This window comes from Culex quinquefasciatus, chromosome 2 (genome assembly GCF_015732765.1).
Source record: "Culex quinquefasciatus strain JHB chromosome 2, VPISU_Cqui_1.0_pri_paternal, whole genome shotgun sequence".
NCBI classification, from domain to species: domain Eukaryota; kingdom Metazoa; phylum Arthropoda; class Insecta; order Diptera; family Culicidae; genus Culex; species Culex quinquefasciatus.
Window position 1 is genome coordinate 102,895,467 of NC_051862.1, and position 24,074 is coordinate 102,919,540.

The following is a 24,074-nucleotide window of genomic DNA, read 5'->3' on the forward strand; positions in this document are numbered from 1 at the left end:
TTACTATGTAGCGATTTGGATATTGAGATCTTCCTCGATCAGTAGCTTCCGCTTCCACTACTAGGAAATAACTCGCATCAATACTCCCGTTTTGCTCTGCATTTAACCATGCTTATCTATCTATATATATAAAAAATTTCGATGGTTTTGTTCGAACGCGAATCAGTTCAATACGGAGCGTCGGATCGAGGTGCTTTTTGTTGCTTTGGGTTCGTATAAGCCCAAGGAAGGTTCTTACGCCAAAAAAAGACAACTTTGGCCACTCTGGAACTGATTCCGGAAAGTCTGCAGATTGTATGGGAACAGTTACGTAAAATCAAATTTTGATCACAGGAGGCTGAATTAGCAAACAATCATTAAACGTCAGGAAAATTCAAAAGGGCAGGACGAAGTTTGCCGGGAAGAGCTTGTTTGAAATAAAGAAAAATAAACCAAGACTTTATTTTTCAACATCAGGTTTATGCAGAGCGAAAAAAAAGAATTTATTTGGGAAACAATGAAACCACTTCAAAAAGGCCTCGTACTTTATAAACTTTCCACTTTCTGTAAAGTTTCCTCGTGATCCGTAGTTGACGAATCGCCTCTCCAAACGAAAAAGAAAACCTTTGAAGGTTTGTAAAAATAAATCGTTTTTGGGATTGATTTAACAATTTTTGATTATTTGTTTATTTGTTTATTTGAATCATCCGACAACTTGTGGTCTTAATGATAAAACTTAACTGAAATGCTGACAACACGAAACACAAAAAAACAGATTAAAGCTGATGAGAGTACCAGAATCGGGCTCGTTGTTGAAACTGCGGGGTGGAGATGTTGGGATCGTACAGGTGCGAAAATACGTTAAATCGAGTACACATGAAACGAACTGGTCCGTGCTGTCCATAGTTGGTGTTGCGGTGAGCAAGTTGCCCGAGCATGGGTAAATAACGGGAGGGGGGGGGGGCGACATCTGTATCTCGTTACATTAAGCTTGACAGCAGTCAAGATCAGAGCAAAGAGGGGCGGTTGTCAAATGGTAGCCATAACACAAAAATCAAAATCAAATTATTCGCTCTACAGCATTGCCTTGGCGTTCTCGATTGCGAGATTCCTACTCGAAACTAGGTGTTCGAAGGCTTGATTGTTGAGGCAATTGCAAACCTTTTTTTACACCTAAGCTTCCTTCCACCCCGGAATTCGAACTGACGACCTTTGGATTGTTAGTCCAACTGCCTACCAGCGACTCCACCGAGACAGGACCCAGGGAGACGACTCCTACACCTGGACTGAGCTAACGACCTAACCTTTATTTTTAGGTTAGTCCGGGGCCAACATTTACTTCCCGTCCGACGGAAGGCGTGATCAGACAAATCTCGTCTCGAAAAATGCCACCCATAACACATAGTTGTCAAATGAGAGCCCAAAACATGAAGCTGTCCAATAATAACCTAAAACAAACTGATTCCTCAAAGAAAATTCAACTAAAATGGTTTTAAATTTAATTTTTGTGTTTTATTACCTTTACATTTAGTTGGAATTGTGTGTTGAATGAAAAAAGCTGCTTATTGCGGTTGCTCAGCAAACCCGGCTGACAAATCGCACAATCGAGAGTGCCGTTCCGGCTCTAACGGACCACCTAAGATTGTTTCTGAGCGAAAAGTGCTTGTGGATGGAGGTGGAAGATTCCTCCGACGACGAGTTTCTTCCCGTTGGCGGAACGCGGAAGCGGAAGAAGACAAGTGACGACGGAGCCGACGTCGGAAATGGCAACGAGGAACAGCTCCTCAACAACAACAAGTTCAGCCCGCTGGTGGAGAACAACAACAACAACAATAACAAAGGTAACCCAGCTGGTATAGGAAACGTCCCACCGGTTCCAGTGGCCAAGAAACCACCTCCTCTGGTGGTAAAGAATATGATCTTTGGCAAGCTGAGGAGTGTAATGATGTCGTGCACAACCAAGCCAAGTTACAAGCTGACTCCGTTTGGGATCAAATTGCTGTGCATCTCCGAGGAGCGTTTCGAAACCGCGCGGGCCCACTTGATTGCGAACAAAGTGGAGTTCTATACCCACGAGAAACGAAGCGAGCGGCAACTCCGCGTCGTCATCAGGGGACTTCCACCGGCTTCACCTGAATTCATCAAGAAGAAACTCAAGGAATCGCACAACCTGGATGCTGTGGAGGTGCATGCCATCAAGAGAAAAGGGGAGTTCGCCTCATCGACGGAAACCCCGTACATTGTTACATTCCCCAAGGGGTACATCAACCTCAAGAAGCTGAGTGAAATCAAGTTCTTGCAAGCATTTCACATCCGGTGGGAGGCTTACCGGAACAAGCGGCCGAACGTGACTCAGTGCAGGAACTGCTTGCAGCTGGGTCATGGGACCAGGAACTGCCACCTCAAGGGGAGGTGCAACAACTGTGGGGGTCCCCACAAGACGGACGAGTGCAAAGTCCAAGAAGCAGAGCCGAAGCGGTGTGCTAACTGCTCTGGAGCCCACGAAGCCACGGACCGCAGCTGCCCCAAGCGTGCGGACTTCATCCGGAGGCGCCAGCAGGCGTCGAAACCGAAACCGCCGGCAAGTAAGGTGGAGAAGCAGAGTCCAGTAGTTCCGGCGTTCACGCCGGCGGAGCGCAGTTCCGGACGGAAAAGCGAAGGATCGCCCTCGACCCGCAGGAAGCAGCCAAGGTGGCTCCCGAGGCGGTGGAGCCACGGTGGAGGAAGCCGGGGAGGTGCTCTACAGTTCGGCTGAGTTGTGGGGCATTTTCTCCGAGTACATCGGCAGGTTCAAGACCTGCAAGACCCGCTTGGACCAAGTAACGCTCGTCAGTTACATGATCTCCAAGTACGGGTTATAAGGAGCTATTTTTGTTGTTATTATATATTTGTTTTTAAACCGATCCTCGGTCCTAACCTGGTCGCAGAACCTAAAAGGACCTAATAAAAATAATTTATGAGTAAAAAAAACGGACCACCTAAAGAGGAAGAATCTGCAATGTGAATCTGTAGGTAGGTCATAACCTTTCCCGCAACGTTTCCGTTTAACCGATTTACACTATTTTGACCAGGCGGAGTCCACATACAAACGAATGATTCTTGAAGCCACGCTGCCAGAGTGGAAGGGGCCGAACCAGATTCCGTGTACGGACGTTTTAGGCAACGGGAAGCTGGTGTGGAATGTGATCAAGCTGAGACATATTACCACCCGGAAGAAGGAGAATATCGCCGTCAACATGGCCGTGGCATTATACTGTACTTTGTCACAGTCACGAGGTGGTGATAGTTTTACGATTTAGTTCCGGCGCCAGTTCGACAATCTGCCATTGAGTAGAATTCTCTGTGGAATCAATCTTAACTGTATCAGTTTTAATGTTTCGGAAGAAAGTTTTATTGTGTTAAAATTGACTCAAATGCGAAATAGGGTATATGACCCTATTTTGGACCTAGTACCTATTTTGGACCTATTTTTATTAATCGAGGTAGTTCAGGCTTTTAAAGTACGAATTCACTGAATCCAACCAACAGAAAGTGTAAGCAGGATCGTTTTGTAGCTTACCTCTTCCAAAAATGTTAACATTTTTGATTATTTCCGCTTTTTCAGCCACTTTTTCCAATGCCATTCGTATTTCCTACGATTTTCCTAGCACATCGATTAGGTCCAAATATTCCGGCCTCGTTGCTTATCGGATTTGGCTCGCGACACCTTGATGATTTTTTCTGTTTTGCACTGACACCAAGCAATTTCGTCCGGTTTCCGAGCAATGTAGCTGTTGTCTATTTAATTCTTTTATGTTTTTCGTCACTAAACCATTGAAACAACTATTCTATTATCGAAAAAAACTCAATTCAAAATATTTTTTCAAATCAGCCGCGTTGGATCAGTTTTTGGAGCTACTTTGCCGTCGGTTCAAGGCTATCACCAACACATGTACAACAAGGTGTTGCCAGTCTTGTTTATCAATTTATTTCGATATTTCATTGACATTAAAGAAACTCAGCGTCATACCTCTGCCACGAGTAGACGCGTTTAGTTTTTTCTCCGCCGGGCAGAAGTCGACCGAACCATTGTGCATTTTTTTTTCTTTTGTGCGCTTCCAATCACGCGTCGCGATCTCGTCGCGAGTGTTGAAAAATGGGAAGACAAAATACGATCCGCATCGACTACGGTGCTCTACCAAACAAACCGGGAATGCAGAAAGTGCAGACTTTCTGCGCCGAAAAACTCGGACTGAAACGTGGTAAAGTGATCCGCATCCAGTCTAGCCGCGCCCTTGGGGTAACTTTCGTGACTGTTGTTGACCTCGACCTTGCTCTTAAGGTGTGCGAGGAACACAACAAAAAACACGAACTGACCGGAAGCGACAAGAAGCAGCACCCGGTTACCATCACCATCGAAGACGGTACAGTGCTGGTGAAGCTGTACGACCTTTCGGAGGACGTCCCGAACACTGCCGTCGCAAAGTTCCTCGAACAGTACGGCGAAGTGCGTGACGTGTACGAAGAAACCCTCGACGAAGCCCAGGCATTCGCTGGGGCCTACACAGATGTCCGCATCGCCAAGATGGTGGTGAAGCAGAACATCGGCTCTTGGGTCGTAATCAACTCCGAATTAACTAACCTTAGTTATTTCGGTCAGCGCCAAACATGTAAACACTGCCACGACTACCTCCATGTCGGAGTGGGCTGCGTGCAAAATAAAAAACTGCTGGTGCAGAAGACCTTCGCTGACGCTGTCAAGCAACCGGCGAAGCCGCAGCAACCAGCGCTGCCGCAGCAACCGATTCTGCCGCAGCAACCGATTCTGCCGCAGCAACCAGCGCTGCCACAGCAACCGCTGCTACCGCCCAACCCACAGCAACCGCTTAATCCTCAGCTCAAACCGAAACCAAACGGCGGAAAGTCGAAACCAAACGGCGGTAAGCCCAAGCCCAAACCAGCCGACGAGGGAAACGGCTCACCTTTTTTGATGCCCCCACCCCAGGACGTACAGCTTACCCCCGCTGGAGGTGCAGGATTTAAAAAATCTGGCCATGAAAAATCCGATAGCAATGACACCGACTCGTCGACCAGCAGCAGAAAACTTCGCCCAAAGGGTAAAAAACCCAAATACAGCGAAGACAACGACGACAACGACGAGGAAGATGAGGAAGAAGTACTGTAACCTTCGACTTCTCATCGTATAACCTTGCCTCGATAAATATAAACAACATTACCAACGCCACAAAGGTCGACGCCCTGCGAAGCTTCATCCGCACGCTAGAACTAGACATCGTTTTCCTGCAAGAAGTTGAAAACGAACGACTTACGATCCCCGGTTTCAACGTCATCTGCAACGTGGACCACGCCAGACGCGGAACCGCGATCGCTCTAAAAGATCACATCGTTTACACGCACGTCGAAAAGAGTTTGGACGGCCGCCTCATTGCGCTGCGTGTCCAAAACACAACGCTCTGCAATGTTTACGCACCTCGGGCACCGCACTCCGTGCTGAGCGAGAGCGCTTCTTCAACGGTACGCTCGCGTACTACCTTCGGTACAACACCGATCACATCGTCCTCGCAGGCGATTTCAACTGCGTGCTACGACCGTGCGATTCCACGAGCTCGAACCCGAGCGCTGCGCTACAGACGGCCGTCCAGCAAATACGACTGCACGATGTGTGGTTGAAACTACACCCCAATACACATGCCCCTACGTACGTCGTACACAACGCCGAGTCCAGACTCGACCGCGTGTATGTGAGCGCGGGACTGTGCGATCAGCTGAGAACTGCGGCCACGCATGTGTGTTCATTCACTGATCACAAGGCGCTGACCGTACGAATCTGTCTCCCCCACCTCGGCGGCGAACGCGGCCGTGGGTTTTGGAGTTTGCGCCCCCACCTCCTGACCCAGGAAAATAAAGAAGAATTCGCCGTACGGTGGCAGTACTGGACGCGCCAGCGAAACCGGTACCGAACTGCGCTGGACTGGTGGATTTCGTTCGCGAAACCAAAAATAAAATCCTTTTTCAAGTGGAAGTCGAACGAGGTCTACCGTGTCCACCAAGCGCGGCACCAGCAACTTTACGCAGAATTACGTGAGGCGTACGACGCCTACTACCAGAATCCCGCCATCCTCACCACCATCCACCGCGTGAAGGCGCAGATGCTGACGTTGCAGCGCGAATTTTCACAAAATTTTGCGCGTGTCAACGAAACCCGCGTGGCTGGCGAGAGCCTATCCACGTTCCAGCTGGGAGAAAGACAAAGGAAAAAGACGACGATCACGCGCCTACAAAATGCGCGTAACGAAGTTCTGCAAACACAGCCCGAAATTGAGCAGCACGTGCTCCAGTACTTCACTGAGCTGTACGCCGCAGACCCTGCGAGAGCACCACAGATCGACGCCGGCCTCGGTTGCGAGAGAATTATCCCCGTCGACGACGACGCCAACACGAGTCTCATGGAAGAGATCACGCTCGAAGAGATTAAAACTGCCATCTTATCGTCGCCAAAAAAGAAAAGTCCTGGGGGAGATGGACTAACAGCTGAGTGGCTCAACTGGGCATTCGACGTCATCTACCGCGAACTGCACGCGGTTATGAATGAACTGCTGGTGGCGCCCGTACCAGCAGAATTCTCCGAAGGGACCATCGTGCTCGTAAAAAAGAGCGGCCGGAGCGCAGAGAACATCTCCTCGTATCGTCCCATCAGTCTGTGCAATACAGACAGCCGAGTTTTCAGCCGTATCATGCGGTGTCGTTTGACCAGGGTGCTGCAACAACACGATGTGCTCACCGTCTCGCAGAAATGCGGAGAGCGTCGGAGCATCTTCCAAGCCACTCTCGCGCTGAAGGACCGAATCGCCAGTCTGCTGGCCCGAAAGGTAAAGGGTAAGTTGATATCTTTTGACCTCGATCATGCTTTCGATCGAGTATCACTGCCCTTCCTTTACCGCACGATGCTCTCTCTCGGGATTAATCCAAACTTCGTGTCTCTGCTGGAAATACATTTCTCCCGAGCTGGATCCCGCATTCTGCTTAACGGCTTTTTGTCCCCACGGTTTGAAATAAAAAAATCTGTGCGCCAGGGTGATCCCCTGTCGATGGTGTTGTTTTCGCTATACATGCATCCCCTGCTGCTGGCGCTAGAGCGTATCTGTTTACACGATCTCGTTGTTGCGTACGCTGATGACATATCGGTGGTAGTCACAGCAACAGAGACGATCGAAGCAATTATTCAATTATTTGATCGATTTGAAATTGCCGCCGGCGCGCGCCTGAATCGCCAAAAAAACTGCTGCGATCGACGTGGGGCACGTCGAAGGGGAGACCGCTGGTCGTTCCCTGGTTGCAAACGGTCGAGAAGGTGAAAGTGCTTGGCATTTTCTTCACCAACTCGATACGCCTGATGATTAAGCTGAACTGGGATGCGCAGGTGACGAAAGTGGCGCAATTAATCTGGATGCACTCGATGCGCAGCCTGACACTCCAGCAGAAGGTGATTCTCCTGAACACCTTCATTACGTCAAAGGTGTGGTACTTGGCGTCTACTCTTCCACCGTACCAGGTGCACGTGGCGAAGCTAACAGCGACGATGGGGACGTACTTGTTTCGGGGCCTCCCGGCACGCATACCGATGCAGCAGCTGGCGCGACGCCGTGAAGACGGCGGGCTGAAGCTGCATTTACCGGCGATAAAATGCAAAGCACTTTGTATCAATCGCCACCTCCAAGAGATCGACTTCCTTCCCTACTACAAATCCTTCCTCGACCGAGCTATTCCTCCCCCGACAAGCCTTCCCTGCCTAAAACTCCTTTGCGAGCAAACGCCTTTGCTCCCCGCCTACATCCAAAACTTCCCCTCCAGCGATCGAATCCACCAGCACTTCCTTGATGGAACCGAGCGGCCCAGGGTTGAAACGAAGCAACCGAACCTCAACTGGAGGCGTCTGTGGAAAAACATTTCGTCTCGGAGACTAACTTCCGGCGAACGCAGCGCGCTGTATTTGCTGGTGAACGAGAAGACGGAGCACCGACGGCTGATGCACGTGATCCAGCGTGCAGACGGGCCGAACTGCCAGCACTGCGCGGCGAACGAGGAAACGCTGACGCATAAGTTCAGCGAATGCCCGCGTGTGGTACCGGCCTGGGCGCACACACAGCGACGGCTGACGGTGATCGGCGGAGGAAGGCAACAGTTTTCCTTCGGCGAACTGTTCAGGCCAGTGCTGAATGGAATAGCGAACGAAATAAGAGGCAGAATGCTTAAAGTATTCATCTCGTACATCGTCTTTGTTAACAGTAATTTAACAACTGCAATTGATGTAGCAGCCCTCGATTTCGAGCTAAGCCTGGTCGACTAAAATGGTGTAACCACTGTCGCGCCCGGAGGTCCCGGGGCCCCCCTGACCACAAGCTATACGAAAAGTGGAACAGGGAACACCCTCCGGCTCCTCCGGGGCGCCTGGTATAGACACCCCAACGAAGAATCCACGGAGGCGCTCGGGAGACTCGGAGCCCCCCTAACCACAAGTCTTACGAGGAGTGGATTAGGGACAACCCCCCGAGCTCCTGAGACCCCTGGACGAGGTCGCACAAGGGGTAAACCCCCATCCCCTCGGATGAACGCAAGGAACAGACCAAGGATATCCATCGTGGGAACAGTAACGGCCGAAACAACAGCGAGATTATCAGCACGAGACAGCTAGGTTTATCAAATATAGGTTATCAAATTCGCTTGTTTTTTTATACACGGAAAAATAAACTATATTTTATTATAAAAAAAAAAATTAATTGAAATTTTTTAATGTAATATTTTGAAATGCATTCCTTTACTGTAATTATTTGAAAGGAATCTAAGCTTTAAAAAGCAAATGATTAACAGAAACAATGAAAATATTTTTTTTAAACGTTAAAAATGCAAATTGATGATAGAGATTTAGATGATTGTTAGAACCGATTGCAAAGTATCCCAAAATTTAAATTGATGTTGATTTATTTTTGTCTTTACATCATTATCACCAATTTAGTTGCATATATTTTTAAATGTTGCTTCAAAAAATGCAAACTGGCTACCCTGTTGGAATTGAAGGGGAAACGATTGAAAAACCTAAAGGGTCTAGTTCATTAAATCGTCAGCTGTCACCGTGACAGGAGCTGTCGACATTGTTTACGAGTGGTTTTTGAAAAAGTCGTATGAATTAAATTTAAAAAATCTTGAGTTTGTTTTAAAAAGATCCTAAGCGCTAGTTGTAAACAAATCAATTTTTTGATCAGTTCTCGATCAATTTGCGAATTATAAATAAAAAATGCTTTGAACTGTCATCTGCACGTCTTTTAAATGCTCTTTACTGGAAAACAAACAAAATTTGGTTTGATTCAGAGAAAAAATAGGTGTCGGAGATCGTGATGGCTGTTACTACGTATTGCAAACTAATCAGAGAAATATACATAAGGAAAATATATTTTTTGTATGTTTTGACTGATTTTTGCATATCTATCAATACAGCAATTCCCCACGAAAACAGCATGGAAAAAAACAAAAGTGCTCGGATCGGGCTCAAAATTTTTCTGGGGGTTCCCTGGCCGAAATAATTAGACCCGTATTTTTTTGTTTGGCCATTAGGGTGACCTACGCCGTGTTAGGGTAGTCTAAAAAATGGCCATTTTCGTCGATTTTCGCAAAACCACTTTTTCGAAAAATCATAACTCCTCGCCATTTGAACCGATTTCAATTGTCTTATACGCAAATGAAAGGTGATAAGTTGGCCTTTCAAAGAAAAATAATAAGAAGTTTCAAAAATCTAGCCTAACATATGAAAAGGGCATATGAAACTTTAAAATGCCGTTTTGACGGTGTCTGGACCAAAGAGCCTATGTCTGGAAATATTTTTATCGGAATCCCCGGACATTTTTACATAACATACTAAAAAATGGGAGGAGTTCATTAACAGGATTCTGAGATATGATTTTTTGAAAATAAAATCCGTGTTTTTCGACGCGCCGCGCGCAAAAACCGGAGAAAGATAAAATTGGCAAAAAATCAACTTTTTTCACTAAAACTGCGATAACTTTAAAATTTCAGCGATGACCTATACATGTCTGGGTACCAAAAGTTGCGTCTTTTAATTACAAAAATTTTGGTACCCAAACATCTATAGGTCATCGCTGAAATTTTGAAATTATCGCAGTTTTAGTGAAAAAAGTTGATTTTTGCCAATTGTCATTCTCCGGTTTTTGCGCGGCGCGTGAAAAACACGGATTTTATTTTCAAAAATCATATCTCGGAATCCTGTTAATGAACTCCTCCCATTTTTAGTATGTTACATAAAAATGTCCGGGGAATCCGATAAAATATTTCCAGACATAGGCTCTTTGGTCCAGACACCGTCAAACGGCATTTTAAAGTTTCATACGCCCTTTTCATATGTTAGGCTAGATTTTGAAACTTTTATTATTTTTCTTTGAAAGGCCAACTTATCGCCTTTCATTTGCGTATAAGACAATTGAAATCGGTTAAAATGGCGAGGAGTTATGATTTTTCGAAAAAGTGGTTTTGCGAAAATTGACGAAAATGGCCATTTTTCAGACTACCCTAACACGGCGTAGGTCACCCTAATGGCCAAACAAAAAAATACGGGTCTAATTATTTCGGCCAGGGAACCCCCAGAAAAATTTTGAGCCCGATCCGAGCACTTTTGTTTTTTTCCATGCTGTTTTCGTGGGGAATTGCTGAATATATAATTTTTAAAAATAGAGGTATAACGTATTTTTTCTCAATTGGCAGCCTTGGCTTATAATAAATTACACTTTTAGATTTTACCGTGTCATGTTAGAATCATGTTAGAAACACAATTGAACCAGCTAGAAAAATAAAAATCTTCGAAAACAAATTAGCATAAGAAATTAATACGATGTTAACTTTATCAATTTTATGATTTCTAAATCAAATTTTCAAAACAACCTATTCCTCATGGGTTTCCTATGCAGATAGGGCCTTTTGAAAATTTAATAGAGATTTGAGACATATCTGATTACCGTAAATCTGGATGACTTTGATAGGTTTGAGATTTTTCCGCAAAATGAAGAGTACAAATTAAATGCGTACGGAATGGTATGGAATCATACTGACCGTGGTAGAGAAGTGCTCAAAGTACCTCATGAAGAACTTTTCAAGATTTTTTTTGAAAAGTTTGATAAGTTAGTTAGGCCGTTGCAAACATTTTTTGAAGTTTATGTCCCTCGGCTCTGAGCAAAGTCGCTTTAAAAGGCATTTTACAGGCGTACAGTTGCTTTCCAATCATTAGTTTTTAAAACATCGAGGTATTGACGGAATTTTTTTTTCGCAAAAAAAAACTTTTCGTGGGACTGTACATTGATATTTCATGAAAATTTAAAATGTTTTCAAAGGAGTTCAAACATGCTAAATATGATTATAAACGCGGGAAAATGCATTTTACCTGGTTTTCAGTTGATTAAACTATAATTTTCATGAAAATTTTGAAGTTTTTCGAAAAAATATTATTTTTGCCCCCTGATTATTCAGGCCAACTTTGAAGGGGGGGTGGCGACATAAACTTTGAAAAATATTTGCAACGGCCTTAACTATAATTAAGAAAATGTTGATGAATAGCATTAATTTAATCTTCTCAAAGTGTCATGATTTTCTCAATGAACATGATTTTAAATCGTAAAACGGAATGCATTTTCGGATTCTTCGGACAATCTTCTACTAGGAAAAGGTAAAATAAGTTTGTAAATAACAAATATTATTAAATATTACTGGTTTTTGAAATATAATTCAAAAAACATCTCCTAATTTAAAGGCATTTTCATTAAAACAAAATTAACATAAAATGTAAAAACTTTTGCTTCGTTTTTTGAATTCAGTTAAACATGTAATATAAATCTATAACTTAATAAACAAAACTAGTTTCAACGAATTTCAGGCAAAGTTCTGAATTTTTAACAATGTTACCTAAAATTTATATGTATTATGTTAAAAAGCTTCTAAACATACTTAACTAAATATTGACATAAATGATTTTCTTAAAAATTATATCAGCAACCTAAGTGATGGTAAGTTCGAAGTAAAAATAATGTTTGAACACCTCAAATCTGATTTTAACAAGACAAACTATGACTATCAAAGGCACCCTGGTATTCAACCAAAGATTTTTTTCAAATATTACATTGTTTTTAAAAGTGCAACATGTAGTTAAACTTTTGTCAAGCAACTGTAAAGTTTAACATGACAGATGAGAAAGTTTCACACCAAGGTACAAGCTATAATCTCCCTTTAAAATTTATTCATTGTTTAATCATATTTGAACTTAAGCTCTGCGTAAATTTTAGAACCTTTTTTCATTGTAACTTGTTGTGTATCTCTGTCGTTAATTTAATTTTAAGTTAAGGTGTTTTTATTGCGACTCATAACGGGTTGTGTTTTATGTTCTAATGCTTGAACAATTAGGTCGTAAAAATACGCAAATTGTAAATAGGACAGAGACCTGCTAAAGATGCGTCAGTTTCCATTCAATATAATTAAAAAACGTTTTCAAATTCAAATTCATTGTTTTATCATAATTATTTAATTTCTGAAATAAATATTTTCCAAATTATAATCGTGGATAGGCCCTTTGGTTTATCAAACCGACTTTTTTGTATGTGTGCGTGTTGCCGCCGCACGCCGAAATTCGAGTTGTCCAAATTTCAACCAATCAGAGTGTGGGTCCAAAATAGGTTCAGCGATGTCTCCAAAATACATTCAATAAGTCCAAAAAGCATCCAAAAAATGTTTTACTTGAAATGCTTATTACAATCAAATGGTTAAATTAATTTCAATTTTCAATAGTACACTTTGTTAAGCACAAATTAAGGCACAAAACAATCCTGAAACGAGCCAAATTAGTCAGACCGTTCCTGAGAACCATGCGAAATGTGTTGACGCTTTGCATAGTAGGTCCAAAATAGGGCCATATACCTAGTACTAAATAAAAGCTTCACGACAATAAAACGGCAGTTTTAAATTTTCGTGCCGGAAAGTTTTCGTTTTCTTCGATTTATTTACCTTCAAAGATCGTTAGCTTGTTGCGAATCGAACGGTGTGTTGGTTTGAAGTGGTTATTGTTATCAGTTACAAAAGTGTTTATCCGGATTCGAAGGTATTGATCGATCACCGTGTGAATGATGATCTCAGAGCAAGTTTGATGTTCGGACAAATCAAAAAAGCTGTTGCTTGCGTAGTCGATCTTGTTGCCAGTTGGTGATAAAGTTGTTCCATGTTCACGTTACTTTGGCCTTGTGTTTCATCCTGTTTTTTTTTTTTGTTATTATTAGTAAAGTAAACATGTTTAGCATTAAAATCATGAACTTACCTTAAAAATACTCTCCACAATTTGACAAATTCTTATAATTGAATGTAGCATTTGGTTGTCGCAGGAGCACGTTGGACAGGTAACCTTTTTCTTTAATTTCGTTTTGATTGACAACGCTTGCTTATAAATCAAAGTGAGTGTTAGGTTTTCTGGAGGCGCCAGATGTTCGCCTTCTTCGATGTTTTCCGGTTGCTGTGCCGATTCAGGAACATGTTGAGCTGACAGATTAAGTGTTTCGCTGAAATCGGTGCAGTTGGCCTTTGTTGAACAAATTATCTGGTTGTTTTTTTTTATCAATCGTTTGTAGATGGCTTCTAGTTGTTTTGTGTTAGGGTTGTTGTTGCAGCCGGACTTTGATCTGATCGACCCGAAAAATATTTCAAGGTGATCTTGACTGAATCGATAAGCGTAAATCTCAACCAATTCATTTATTTGTTCACAATACAAATGAAACATTTCCGTGAATGATTGAATGGCAACTAAAAAGCCCACAAAACCAACTTTGTTTTTCGATTTCACTACCTTCGTACCGTCGTCAAATTCCAGATTTTTGATGCAGTTTTCAGCATACTAAAAAAACTCTCGGTACTGGTAGAAATTGCTTGCTGAAAGCGGCCGTTTAAAGCCTGTGGCGTTCCCGAGCATGGGTAAATAACAAGGGAAATGCAAAATAATACCATTCAATGGTATCAATACCAAATTATGGTTTTCACGAGCCCTTGAAAAAATGTCTAAAGTGTAAGTTAATATCAATCTGTGCTATTATACCAAATTTTGGTATTGTTTCGTTATTGAGCAAATTTTAAGAAAATGTCGAATTTTGACATACTGTTACTTTCTTACATACTTTAAAACGCAAATCTACTCCAAATTAAAGCCAACTATTTTATTTTGGTCTAAAAAAGTCATTTGATGATCTTTATAAATTAGGGAATACCATACATTGGTATTGTAAAGGTATTTTAAATAAAAATATTATAAAATAAAGGTGATTCATAAAAAAAATCTATTTTAAATGATGATTAACATTCTTAAAAGTATGCTGATACATTTGAAATTGAAAAGAAAAATATTTATATAATTCGACGATTAACTTTACGACAACAATAGGTTCAACGTGAAAAATTTAAAATTTTAGAATGGATTTTACTTAACATTGTGTGCCTTTTTCGTCATAATCGATAATCTCAAAATAAATATGTCAATCTTTGTTAATTTGATAAAATAACTCTTTCAATACCAAAATGTTGGTATGCATGTGGTATTCGAACTTCGTTCTAAAATCCTTTTAATATTGGATTTGTGATGAATCCTATTCAGTTGAAATCATGCATCCTCGAAAATCCCACGAAAAATGCCACGCTGCCTGGGCTATAGCCTAGCTAGTTCTGGTTTAGTTTGTTTCTCTTTCTTGGAATTTCCTGATATTTTTGCCTGCAGCTAGAACATGTTGATGCAGCAGCAGCTCGTTTTCAACAAGCGTTGTTAGCTCAGTTGGTAAACGGGTAGCTAAAATGGTGTCTGCACTTTACCTGTCATGAGTTCGATTCCAGTATTCCTCTAGTTTTATTTACCTGTTATTTTTTTTGGCTCTCCAAGCAAGACTTCGTTTTCCTGCTTGTTCGAAGGATTTAAATATAGCATCAAAATTCTACCCATTTCTCATTGCAATCCCATTAGCCAAATTGAATTCCCGCTGTAATCTTATAGAGAATTCGCATTGTTTTTGTCCAATGAGATTTTTATTTACCCGGAAAGTTGTTATTGTCTGGTATTCATTTGCCCTTGGAATGGCACGTTTTGGTATTGCTTTGGTCTTCCCCATACAGTTTTTTGGTATGATTTCATGGTATTATACCATCTATTACTGGGCAACCAAGGGAACATTTAGGTATTTGTTATTATGCCAAGTAATACCATAATATGGTATTCCCGTGTTATTTACCCCTGCTCGGGTTGGGTGACATGGAGTTAAAAATATCAAATAAATTGGTAAAAATTCGAAGCAGTTCAATCGTTGCGTCACAGCTGAGAAACTCATCTTTGAAAACCTTCAAAACTTCCAGTGCGTGTGCACACCCGTTGCTGATCGTTTGTATGGCGTATATCGTTTTCATCTTGTTGTTGCTGAAGTGTATATGATTGTTACTCAGTTTGTTGCCAAGTTTCGCACCGTTCTCAATCTGGAATTCGTTCAGCTTCTCTAAAAACTCCCACTTGGCCTCGCCACGTGGGGTTTTTATCACCTTCCGGCCATAGCACGTGTTGCGCACGAGTTTCAACATGTGCATCACATCTAACAGCACGTGCACGCTGTGCTCGCTGCATGGATGCTCGAACTTGATCACAAGCGGTTTTTCGAAATCGATCTTCAAGTTGCAGCCCAACAAGTGAGCCATGCTGAGGTTTGCCTGTGTGCCGTCGAAAACTAAGGCTCTAATCGTCACACCAGCATCGTGTAACGCAATCAGCATTGTGTTGACCAGGTCCATTTTAGCTTCAGCTGATATTCCGTTGATCAGAAAATATCCGACGGGCACTTGCTGGGTTGGACCTGCAGGCTGGCCGACGATGCCGTAATGCTGCGGCACTCGCTGGATTGGACCTGCAGGCTGGCCGACGACGCCGTAATGCTGCGGCACTTGCTGGATTGGACCTGCAGGCTGGCCGACGACGGCGGGTTGAAGCACGCGATGCTGGATGGGTTGAGAATGGGGGTTCATCTGAGTCGTCACTTGGCCTGGACGTGGCAAGACGACCACGGTCGATGGAAATACAGCGGGTTGAGTGTAGATGTTTATAGCTTGTCGTTGCTGTGGCGCTACCTGTCGGGAACCTACAGGTAGACCGACTACGACCGGCTGAGATACGCGATGCTGATCGGGATAATGATGAATTATGTTCATGTGAAGCGCTACCTGCCCTTGGCCCATAGGTAGGCCAACAGCTACCAGCTGAGGAACGCGTAGCTGATTGGGTTGAGATCGGATGTTCATTCACCAGACCTGCCCCTCTAGGTAGGCCGAAAACGGATTGGTGGGTTGGCTGCATAGATGCTTGGCCATAACTTTGTCCATTTAGATTGTCGGATACCGTTAGAAAGGCGCTATAATTACAAAATGTGATCTACTAGAAAATGTGTCATGCAATTTTCTACAAAGCTTGTCATCTCCCATTTCCGGGGAAAGTGCGAGCATGAGACAATATGAAGGACTATTGAATAGCAGGAGTACCATTTCCTGCACAGATGCAAAAGAACACAGGAAACAATAAAAATGGGTCGAATTCCAACAGAATCCCAGATAATCAACCAGCCCTCCCAAGACAAGGATAAATTCAACCTACACAGAAATAAAAGAGGGGACTTTAGCGTACTTACATCTATATTGGCGAACTAAACCTAGTTAGCGTCCTTAAAACTAGAGTTGCGGGTGTAAACCTGTGTGTGTGTGTGACCCCCGTGTATCCCTCGACGATCTGGAACAACGTTGCTGCCCGGGCAGAACCCAGCTTGGTCACCGGCGAGAACGCCGGCCATCCGGTGCATTAGCCCCGCCGTCCAGTCGGCAGGAATGCACAGCAGCGCACTGCTCCACACCACGGCTCCAGCCATGATGGAATTCAGATTGTGAAACAGGAAATGAAGGCCTGCACAATGGCAGACAGAACAATTAGAACACATTCGACGAACAAAAGCACATTTTGGGACTTATTTTAGAGACGGTTTCACAGCTGAATCTTACCGATCTCAAGTTATCCAACTACTCCAGCATGGCCATGCTTTCCATGCTGATAGTAGACGCCACCTCACTAGACACGGAAAACGGTACAAAAACACCAATTAGCACAAATTAAAGACACGAGGGAGGGTCGTCACTCTACCTCTCCACCGCGACCAATTTTCGGTACCGCGGCACCTCGCACTCCAGTGCGGTTAATTTTCCACGCCGATATCCTTATCCTAGGCGAAACAACAAAAATTACAAATCTGTCTCAAAACCACAAAATCCGCGAAATTATACTGGTGAGACGGTTTTCACCACAAGAAAACACAATAAGCGAAACTTCTGCTGGCCAATCGTCTGGCGGAACACTTGACGGGTCGACGATCGAGGCGGTCTCTTTGATGCTGAACCAGTGACTGATGATGATCTGCGGGCGACGATCGGCTATATTGGTTGGCCGATCGCGCCGCGTGTTATCTCTCACGGCTCTGGTTGACGTCGGCCGATAAGAGATTGGAGAGTGAGTACCGGGGCGTTGCTAGGGTGGCTCAAACTGCTCGGCTTGATTTCCCCCTCGGGAAATTGGTTTGGTGCTGGCATGGATTATGCTGATCCGGTATGTAAATGTGGTTTTACATGAGACATGATTACAGGTCTGTGCTAAATGTGCTCACGTGCTAGGGTAATCAATCAATGATCGGCCTTCGATTTTTAAATTGCCCAATATCATGTGCATGTGTTCCAAATGTGCGTGCAGTTCGCTGGAGATTACGCGCTCGCGAGAGTAAACGCGCAATCAGCATCGATCGGCTGCTGGGAAGCCGCGATCGATGATGATGATGATGGTTCTTGGCTTATTGTTTGTGTTGTAAGTGTAGTGGTTTTATAAAAACACTACACTTAGTAGTGGTTTTATAAAAAATCTAGAAGACAAAAGATCAAATTTTGCCCTGATCGGGATGGCTTAGGGCATTCTTCTTATTATTCGCAGAATTCTACTGTTGCGATGGTAAACTGCAGCAGGCAGGTTACAAGCTTTCGGATCGGAACGGCGTAAACGGTACAGCATTCTTAGAAAGCAAATTACGCTGGCCAACTTTATAAATGAACGCTTGGTCAAAATGTTTTGAGCAAACATTTTCCAGGCGGAAATCGATCTTGCTCGCATCCAAATCGACGCTTTCGGCTGTTGAAATCGCCCTAACCCACTCCAGTTGCCGGTCCTCATCGGTAGGAAACTTATGTTTAGAAATTCCTTCCGGAAGGTGGTGGAAGTCGGTTTGGCAAGACGGCACATAGCACTTCATTTTGATAAATTTGATTTTAAACGGGTTAAAATCGCTCAGAACAAGATTCGTAACAGTCACACCGAAGGCAAATTAAATGTTGTTTGTTTTGATTTTTCTTTTGTTGTTGTATTCATGCTCGTGCGACAGCAGTTATCCTAACCACCAAGATGGCTGCCGCCCAGCTAGCCCCTGGTAAATAACAAGGGTAATGCGTAATAATACCTTTCTCTGGTATCAATACCAAATTTTGGTATTCCTGGACCCTTTAAAAATTGTCTTAAGGATTATGCAAGAGCAAAATGTGGTATCATACCAATTTAAGGTATTGTTTTGATATTGCAAAATTGCAGAATTTGTCAATGGTCGAACACCACATTTTGGTATTCTTTTGGAATTTCAGTATTTTATCAAATTCTTCTGAAACTATGGGAAAATTTTGACCAATTTTGACAAAATAATTAATTTTGCGCTAAAATGATGTCTCAAAGCGAAGGCTTTCATTGAAAACCGGAAATTTCAAACTTGGAATATCATGGTTTGGTATTGTTGTGGTCTTCCACATACAAGACTTTGGTATGATTTTATCAGAGAGAAGGGAAATGAGAGGGGTACACTGGCAATTAATTTTTGACCCCGTAACGCGGTACACGCGGTACATGCACATCGCAGCAGCCAGCAAAAATAAAAATGGGTTGAGCATTTTATGTTCAGTGGAGTCTAGGCGTTACGTTTTTTATGACATTTCTAAATGTCAAAAATTTTCTCTGTTTGGAAAAAATAAATGTCTAAACAGTTGATAGTAAGACACACGCCACAGAGAGAGTATTTGCACGTCGTGGCGGCCAGTTTCTGTCTCAGGTAGTCCGGTTATTTAGTTGGCGACAGGGATGGTATTTTCTCGTTTCCTCGCCGATGGCGAGGGCTTTTAAATATCGTCCCTCGCTCAAATCATCAAATTTTCGGCGCTCTCCCAAAACTGCATCAAGAGAGCGAAGCGAAAACGACGCCGATGAAATAGCGAGCAACGAACAAACCGATGCGTAAGACGGAAAAAAATCTCTCACACGGCCAGTCCCCTCACTCAAAAAGCAAGAGAAAGAGCAATCGTGAAATTCTCACGCCCGTAAGCCCTGTAGAAATGAGTTCATTTGTGTGCGTGAGCTCCAGTGTATGTATACAGCAATTTCGTGTGCGTGTCTCTCCGGTTGGAACGATACTTCCATCGGAGCCAGCGATACGGTATTTCTCATCGGTTCGTTGGGCTTTCGATATTCGCGATAGCAAGCCGACCATCACTCGGCTGCGAAAGAGAAGAGAAATTTTAAGAGACGAGGAACGTACCGAAATATGCATCAATGATAGTGCGATGGTGATGGTTTACCTACCCTGGTTGGCGAATGCCGCGCCTTTAACTGACCATATAGGAAAGCTTATTTTTCTCGGCTGCGTCCAGTGAGAATTGTTGTATTCCGAACTTTGTTGATCGGTTGACTCAGCATCCGGGCGAACCGAGAGTGGACCTGTTTCCCAGGTAGGGAAAATATTCACGATGTCCAGTAAGACCGAACCGAAGCGGAGCGAAAATTCTTTTTTTTTAATCTCATCAAGAACGGCCTGTAGTAGTGCTGACGCTGACAGTTCAATCCTTCGACCATCCGCTTACCGGCAATCCCAGAAATCCTCTTTCGTTCTGTTGTTTCGGGCTCTTATAGAACTACGTTCCACACACCTCTTAACTCTAACGTATGTACACACTTTCCCCCAGCGAAGAACTCTACAGCTGAAGCCACCCACCTTTGGAACCAATCAAGGAAATGTATTCGGAGGTGATCATAAACACCACGACTCTACACGGCCTGTGCTCCAACCGACAGGTTCTCGTAATTTTATTTATTAGAATATTTAGTCGCGTAAATACAACGGATTGATGCTTCCCGGGGATTCTTCATCTCCAGAAACTTTTACATCTCAAGCAGCAGAAAATTGACTATCACGTAAACTCTTTTGATGGTGATTCCATTGTTTTATTTTGTATTTTAAAGTCAACAATTAAATTGAAAATTTCAATTAGTACGTAATCATCGAGTATCGTGTTATTTATTTCTCCAAAAATTTGGTTCATCCGGATGACCCTCGCCGCCCGGCAGATTTGCGGCGACAATTCGACCGGAAATGATAAGAATCGTCAGTGATGGCGTTGGAAAGGTAGCACAAGCTGTATCTTTTGGACTTTCCGTAAAGATGATCTTTTTCACCGTGTCGTATCTGTCTCGCGACGTGTTGCAACGCAAGGCGACCTGGAACAAACGTTTAAGTTAGCTTATTTATTTTGTTGTTTAATATGCTTTTCCCTACCAGGCCCCTCAATGACGATTTTTCTGCTACTGATTGTCACTGCCAATGATTGTATGCAAAAATCACTTCCCAATGCATAATTTGGTAATTCCCACGAAAACGGGAGCTTGGAATGCAAAACAATGCTCTTGTTTTTTTCCAATCTGTCAAACGGTCAAACTTGAAAAAATGGGCGGTTTGCTGTGATGAAAAAAAACTTTCGTAACGGGTATCCATAACGCCAAAAAAATCATAACGCATCGAAGGCGTTACGGTTGTACCTTTGGTTGGTACCATGGATTAAATGGAAATTTGTTCCGAGTCCGCGCTCTATTTTCAAGACTCTTTGATTTTATGGTATTTTACCATCTATTACTGGGCAACCAAGTGCACATTTTGGTCCCTGTTATTTGCCCAAGCAATACCGAAATTTGGTATTCCCGTGTTATTTACCCCTGCTCGGGTGTAGATATTGGCGTAGACGAAGTGGCCTAGCAGGTGTTGGCGTAAAGTATGAACAGTAACGGACCTAAATTACTGCCTTGAGGAACGCCAGAGAGACTTATGAACATGTCTGACTCAGAGTTCCCAATCTTGACTAGCAGAATCCGGTTGGTGAGGTAAGACTTCAGCCAACGAACGAGACCGGCGGAGACTCCGAGTCTTTCCAGTCGTTTTAGCAAAACTCCGTGGTCAACCCGATCGAACGCCGCCTTCAAGTCTGTGTACACTGCGTCGACTTGAGCTCCAGCATCCATTTCCTGAAGACAATGTGACACGAATTGAGCAAGATTCGTGACAACAGAGCGTTTAGGGTAGAAGCCATGCTGATCCGTGGAAATGTAGTTTTTGCAAGAGTCAAACAGAACATTATTGACAAGAATTTCGAAAACCTTCGAACAAGCCGAGAGAGAGGTGATTCCACGGTAATTTTTGACGCTGCTTTTGTCACCTTTCTTGTGCACCGGAACTACAACATTCGGTGATCACACCGGCACCGGATAAACTCAAGAGACCTTTATCAGTTGTCTAAAATAACTCGCAAATCGGTAAGCTGAAACTAGAAATAACAAGAGAGCATTTTGTTGATTTACCCGGATCGACAAAAAATCCGATTTGAATGTTTTGTATTGCAAAGGGGTGAAAATATTGACAAAAGGGAATGTCGCCAAAAAAGTTACGCCTGAAGTCTTCATTGAACAAAAAATTGTCACGCTAGACTGCTGAGATTATGCTGAAGGACACACACACACACACACACACACACACACACACACACACACACACACACACACACACACACACACACACACACACACACACACGAGAATAATTGTTCTTCTTGCCCCATATGGTCATCTTGTCCCACTTTCACATACACAGCAAAAAATCCGACGATAAAATCGCATGCAAAAGCATGCACATCACCTTCGTCAAAAAAGACACTTAATATTACACAATGCATGTACAATTTTTGTAAACACAAAAAAACTGCGACCGACGGGATTCAAACCCAGCACCAATAGTACGGACTGGAGCCTTAGCCCGCTCGGCCATCAGGCCGATGAAGAATCGAAAGTATAAACGCATATATGAGCTTGATATTTCGGTCAAGTAGGTTTCCCATATTGATGGGTTACATATTTCAAGGTGTAATATTACACAGAATTTCAGAAAATAGTGCAAAATTTATGTTTCACCCAGGCCTTTTCACGCAGCTGGATTACTAATATTTTTTGCTGTGTACTCCATCAAATGAGAAAAGTACAAAAACACACTCGAAATCGGTGCGCTAATTTTATTGCCTCGACGATTCCTTGCCGGCAATGTTTCGTAAGGTAGACATTTGAAATCATTCAAATTTGACTCACCATAAAAGGAACTCTAGAAGTCGGAGTTTTATCTTCAGCAGGCAAATGAGCACTCACGTGAGCGATTGTCAGCGATTGTCCACGAACCATACAAAAAATATTTGTTTTATATGAAAATGTTCCATGAGGGGGTGGTCTGAGATTTCAAAAAAGTGTCCACGTGGTTTATTTGCCTTATTATTATTACCAACTTTTTCAATGCACATATTTCTGGTACTTTCAGGCATTTCTGATGACAGAGAAGGCTTACTGGATATAATTCAGCGTAACAAGTTGAACTATCAAAAGAGAGCCTATCAATGCATTAAATGTTTGGTTCAACTGTTTAGTCGAAGCCGAGTTGCTTTGAATATGCTGCGCAATACTATGCAACTGCGCCGACAATGGACACATGCAGTGGAATGGCTACAAGATGAGTTGGATAGACACCGAGGATCGGGAGGACAGTACAACTATAACTCTTGGTCTCCTCCTGCGCAAAGCAATGATAGCACCAATAGCTTTGTATTAGAAAGATCACAATCTGCCAAAAATATTCTGCAAATGGCTTTTGAAATATGTCCAGAAGAGGTAAGTTATGGTATCTTATAAGGCACTTATTCACTCATAAAGTCAAGGTTGATACATGATAGGTTAGGGTGACAAGAAAAAAAATGCAAATTTTGGAAAATCTTACGAGATACCCCCTGGCTCGATTCTTTAGGTAATAATTGACGGACTTTTGTCCGGAGTGCACAGCGGATTACCGCGACATGACGAGAAACGGCGAAAGGAAAAACACTCGCGTTTAACTTTTACAAAAGAACGTTTTATTCAGCGTAAAAATATCGAACCGCACGCGACAAAGTTTTGGGCGGGAATGAGAACGTGTAAACGCCGAGGCAACTCAACAGAAGGTTCGTGCAGAAACGGCAGGCCAAGGAGGAGGCATAAAGGTGAACACTGTTCGTTTCAACACTCCCCCTCAGTGTGATCCTTCTCACTGATGCTGCTCGAGCCCGAGTAGTTAGCAGAACTCCCGGTGCTTCTTTGGCCCCAACGGTTTTGTCAACACGTCAGCAGTCATCTGGTCGGTTGGGCAATACTCCAGCTTGATCTCCTTCCTCAGGCACAACTCGTGGATGTACTTCTTGTAACCTTTTGAAAATCGGTTGCAATAAAATCATACTCCAACCACACCAAACCAGCATGATAAAAGGAAGATTGGAAAATATTGTCAGTAAATGTTTAAATGTGCAGTATTTGTTGTTCTGTGTTTACACTTTGAACATATAATATTTCATGTTTATTGAGCGTCCAGGTTGGTGTCTTTCAGATTTAGGAGTGTTGATATTTATTAAATTATTTATTTATCTATTTGTTATCTGTTATTTATTAACTGTTTGTTACTTTATGTTAGCATGCAATTAAATAATTTAAATAGTCGATATTAGGGAAAAAGGCCTTTTGAATCTGAGACACCAACCCATATGAATTTTGTTATCCCCACCCCTGCGAACACCATCATCACCCCGTA

General features: G+C 43.0%; 1 protein-coding gene across 5 annotated transcripts in view; it reads left to right on the forward strand.

The window, feature by feature from the left end:
* The window catches only part of LOC6047387 (probable ubiquitin carboxyl-terminal hydrolase FAF), a 319,428-nt gene that overhangs the window by 250,597 nt on the left and 44,757 nt on the right, over window positions 1–24,074 (forward strand). For all 5 annotated transcript variants that reach the window (XM_038251497.1, XM_038251495.1, XM_038251494.1 and 2 more), the window contains one exon: window positions 22,782–23,128. In XM_038251497.1, coding sequence (XP_038107425.1) covers window positions 22,782–23,128 — 347 coding nt within the window. The remainder of the gene's footprint in view (window positions 1–22,781; window positions 23,129–24,074) is intronic.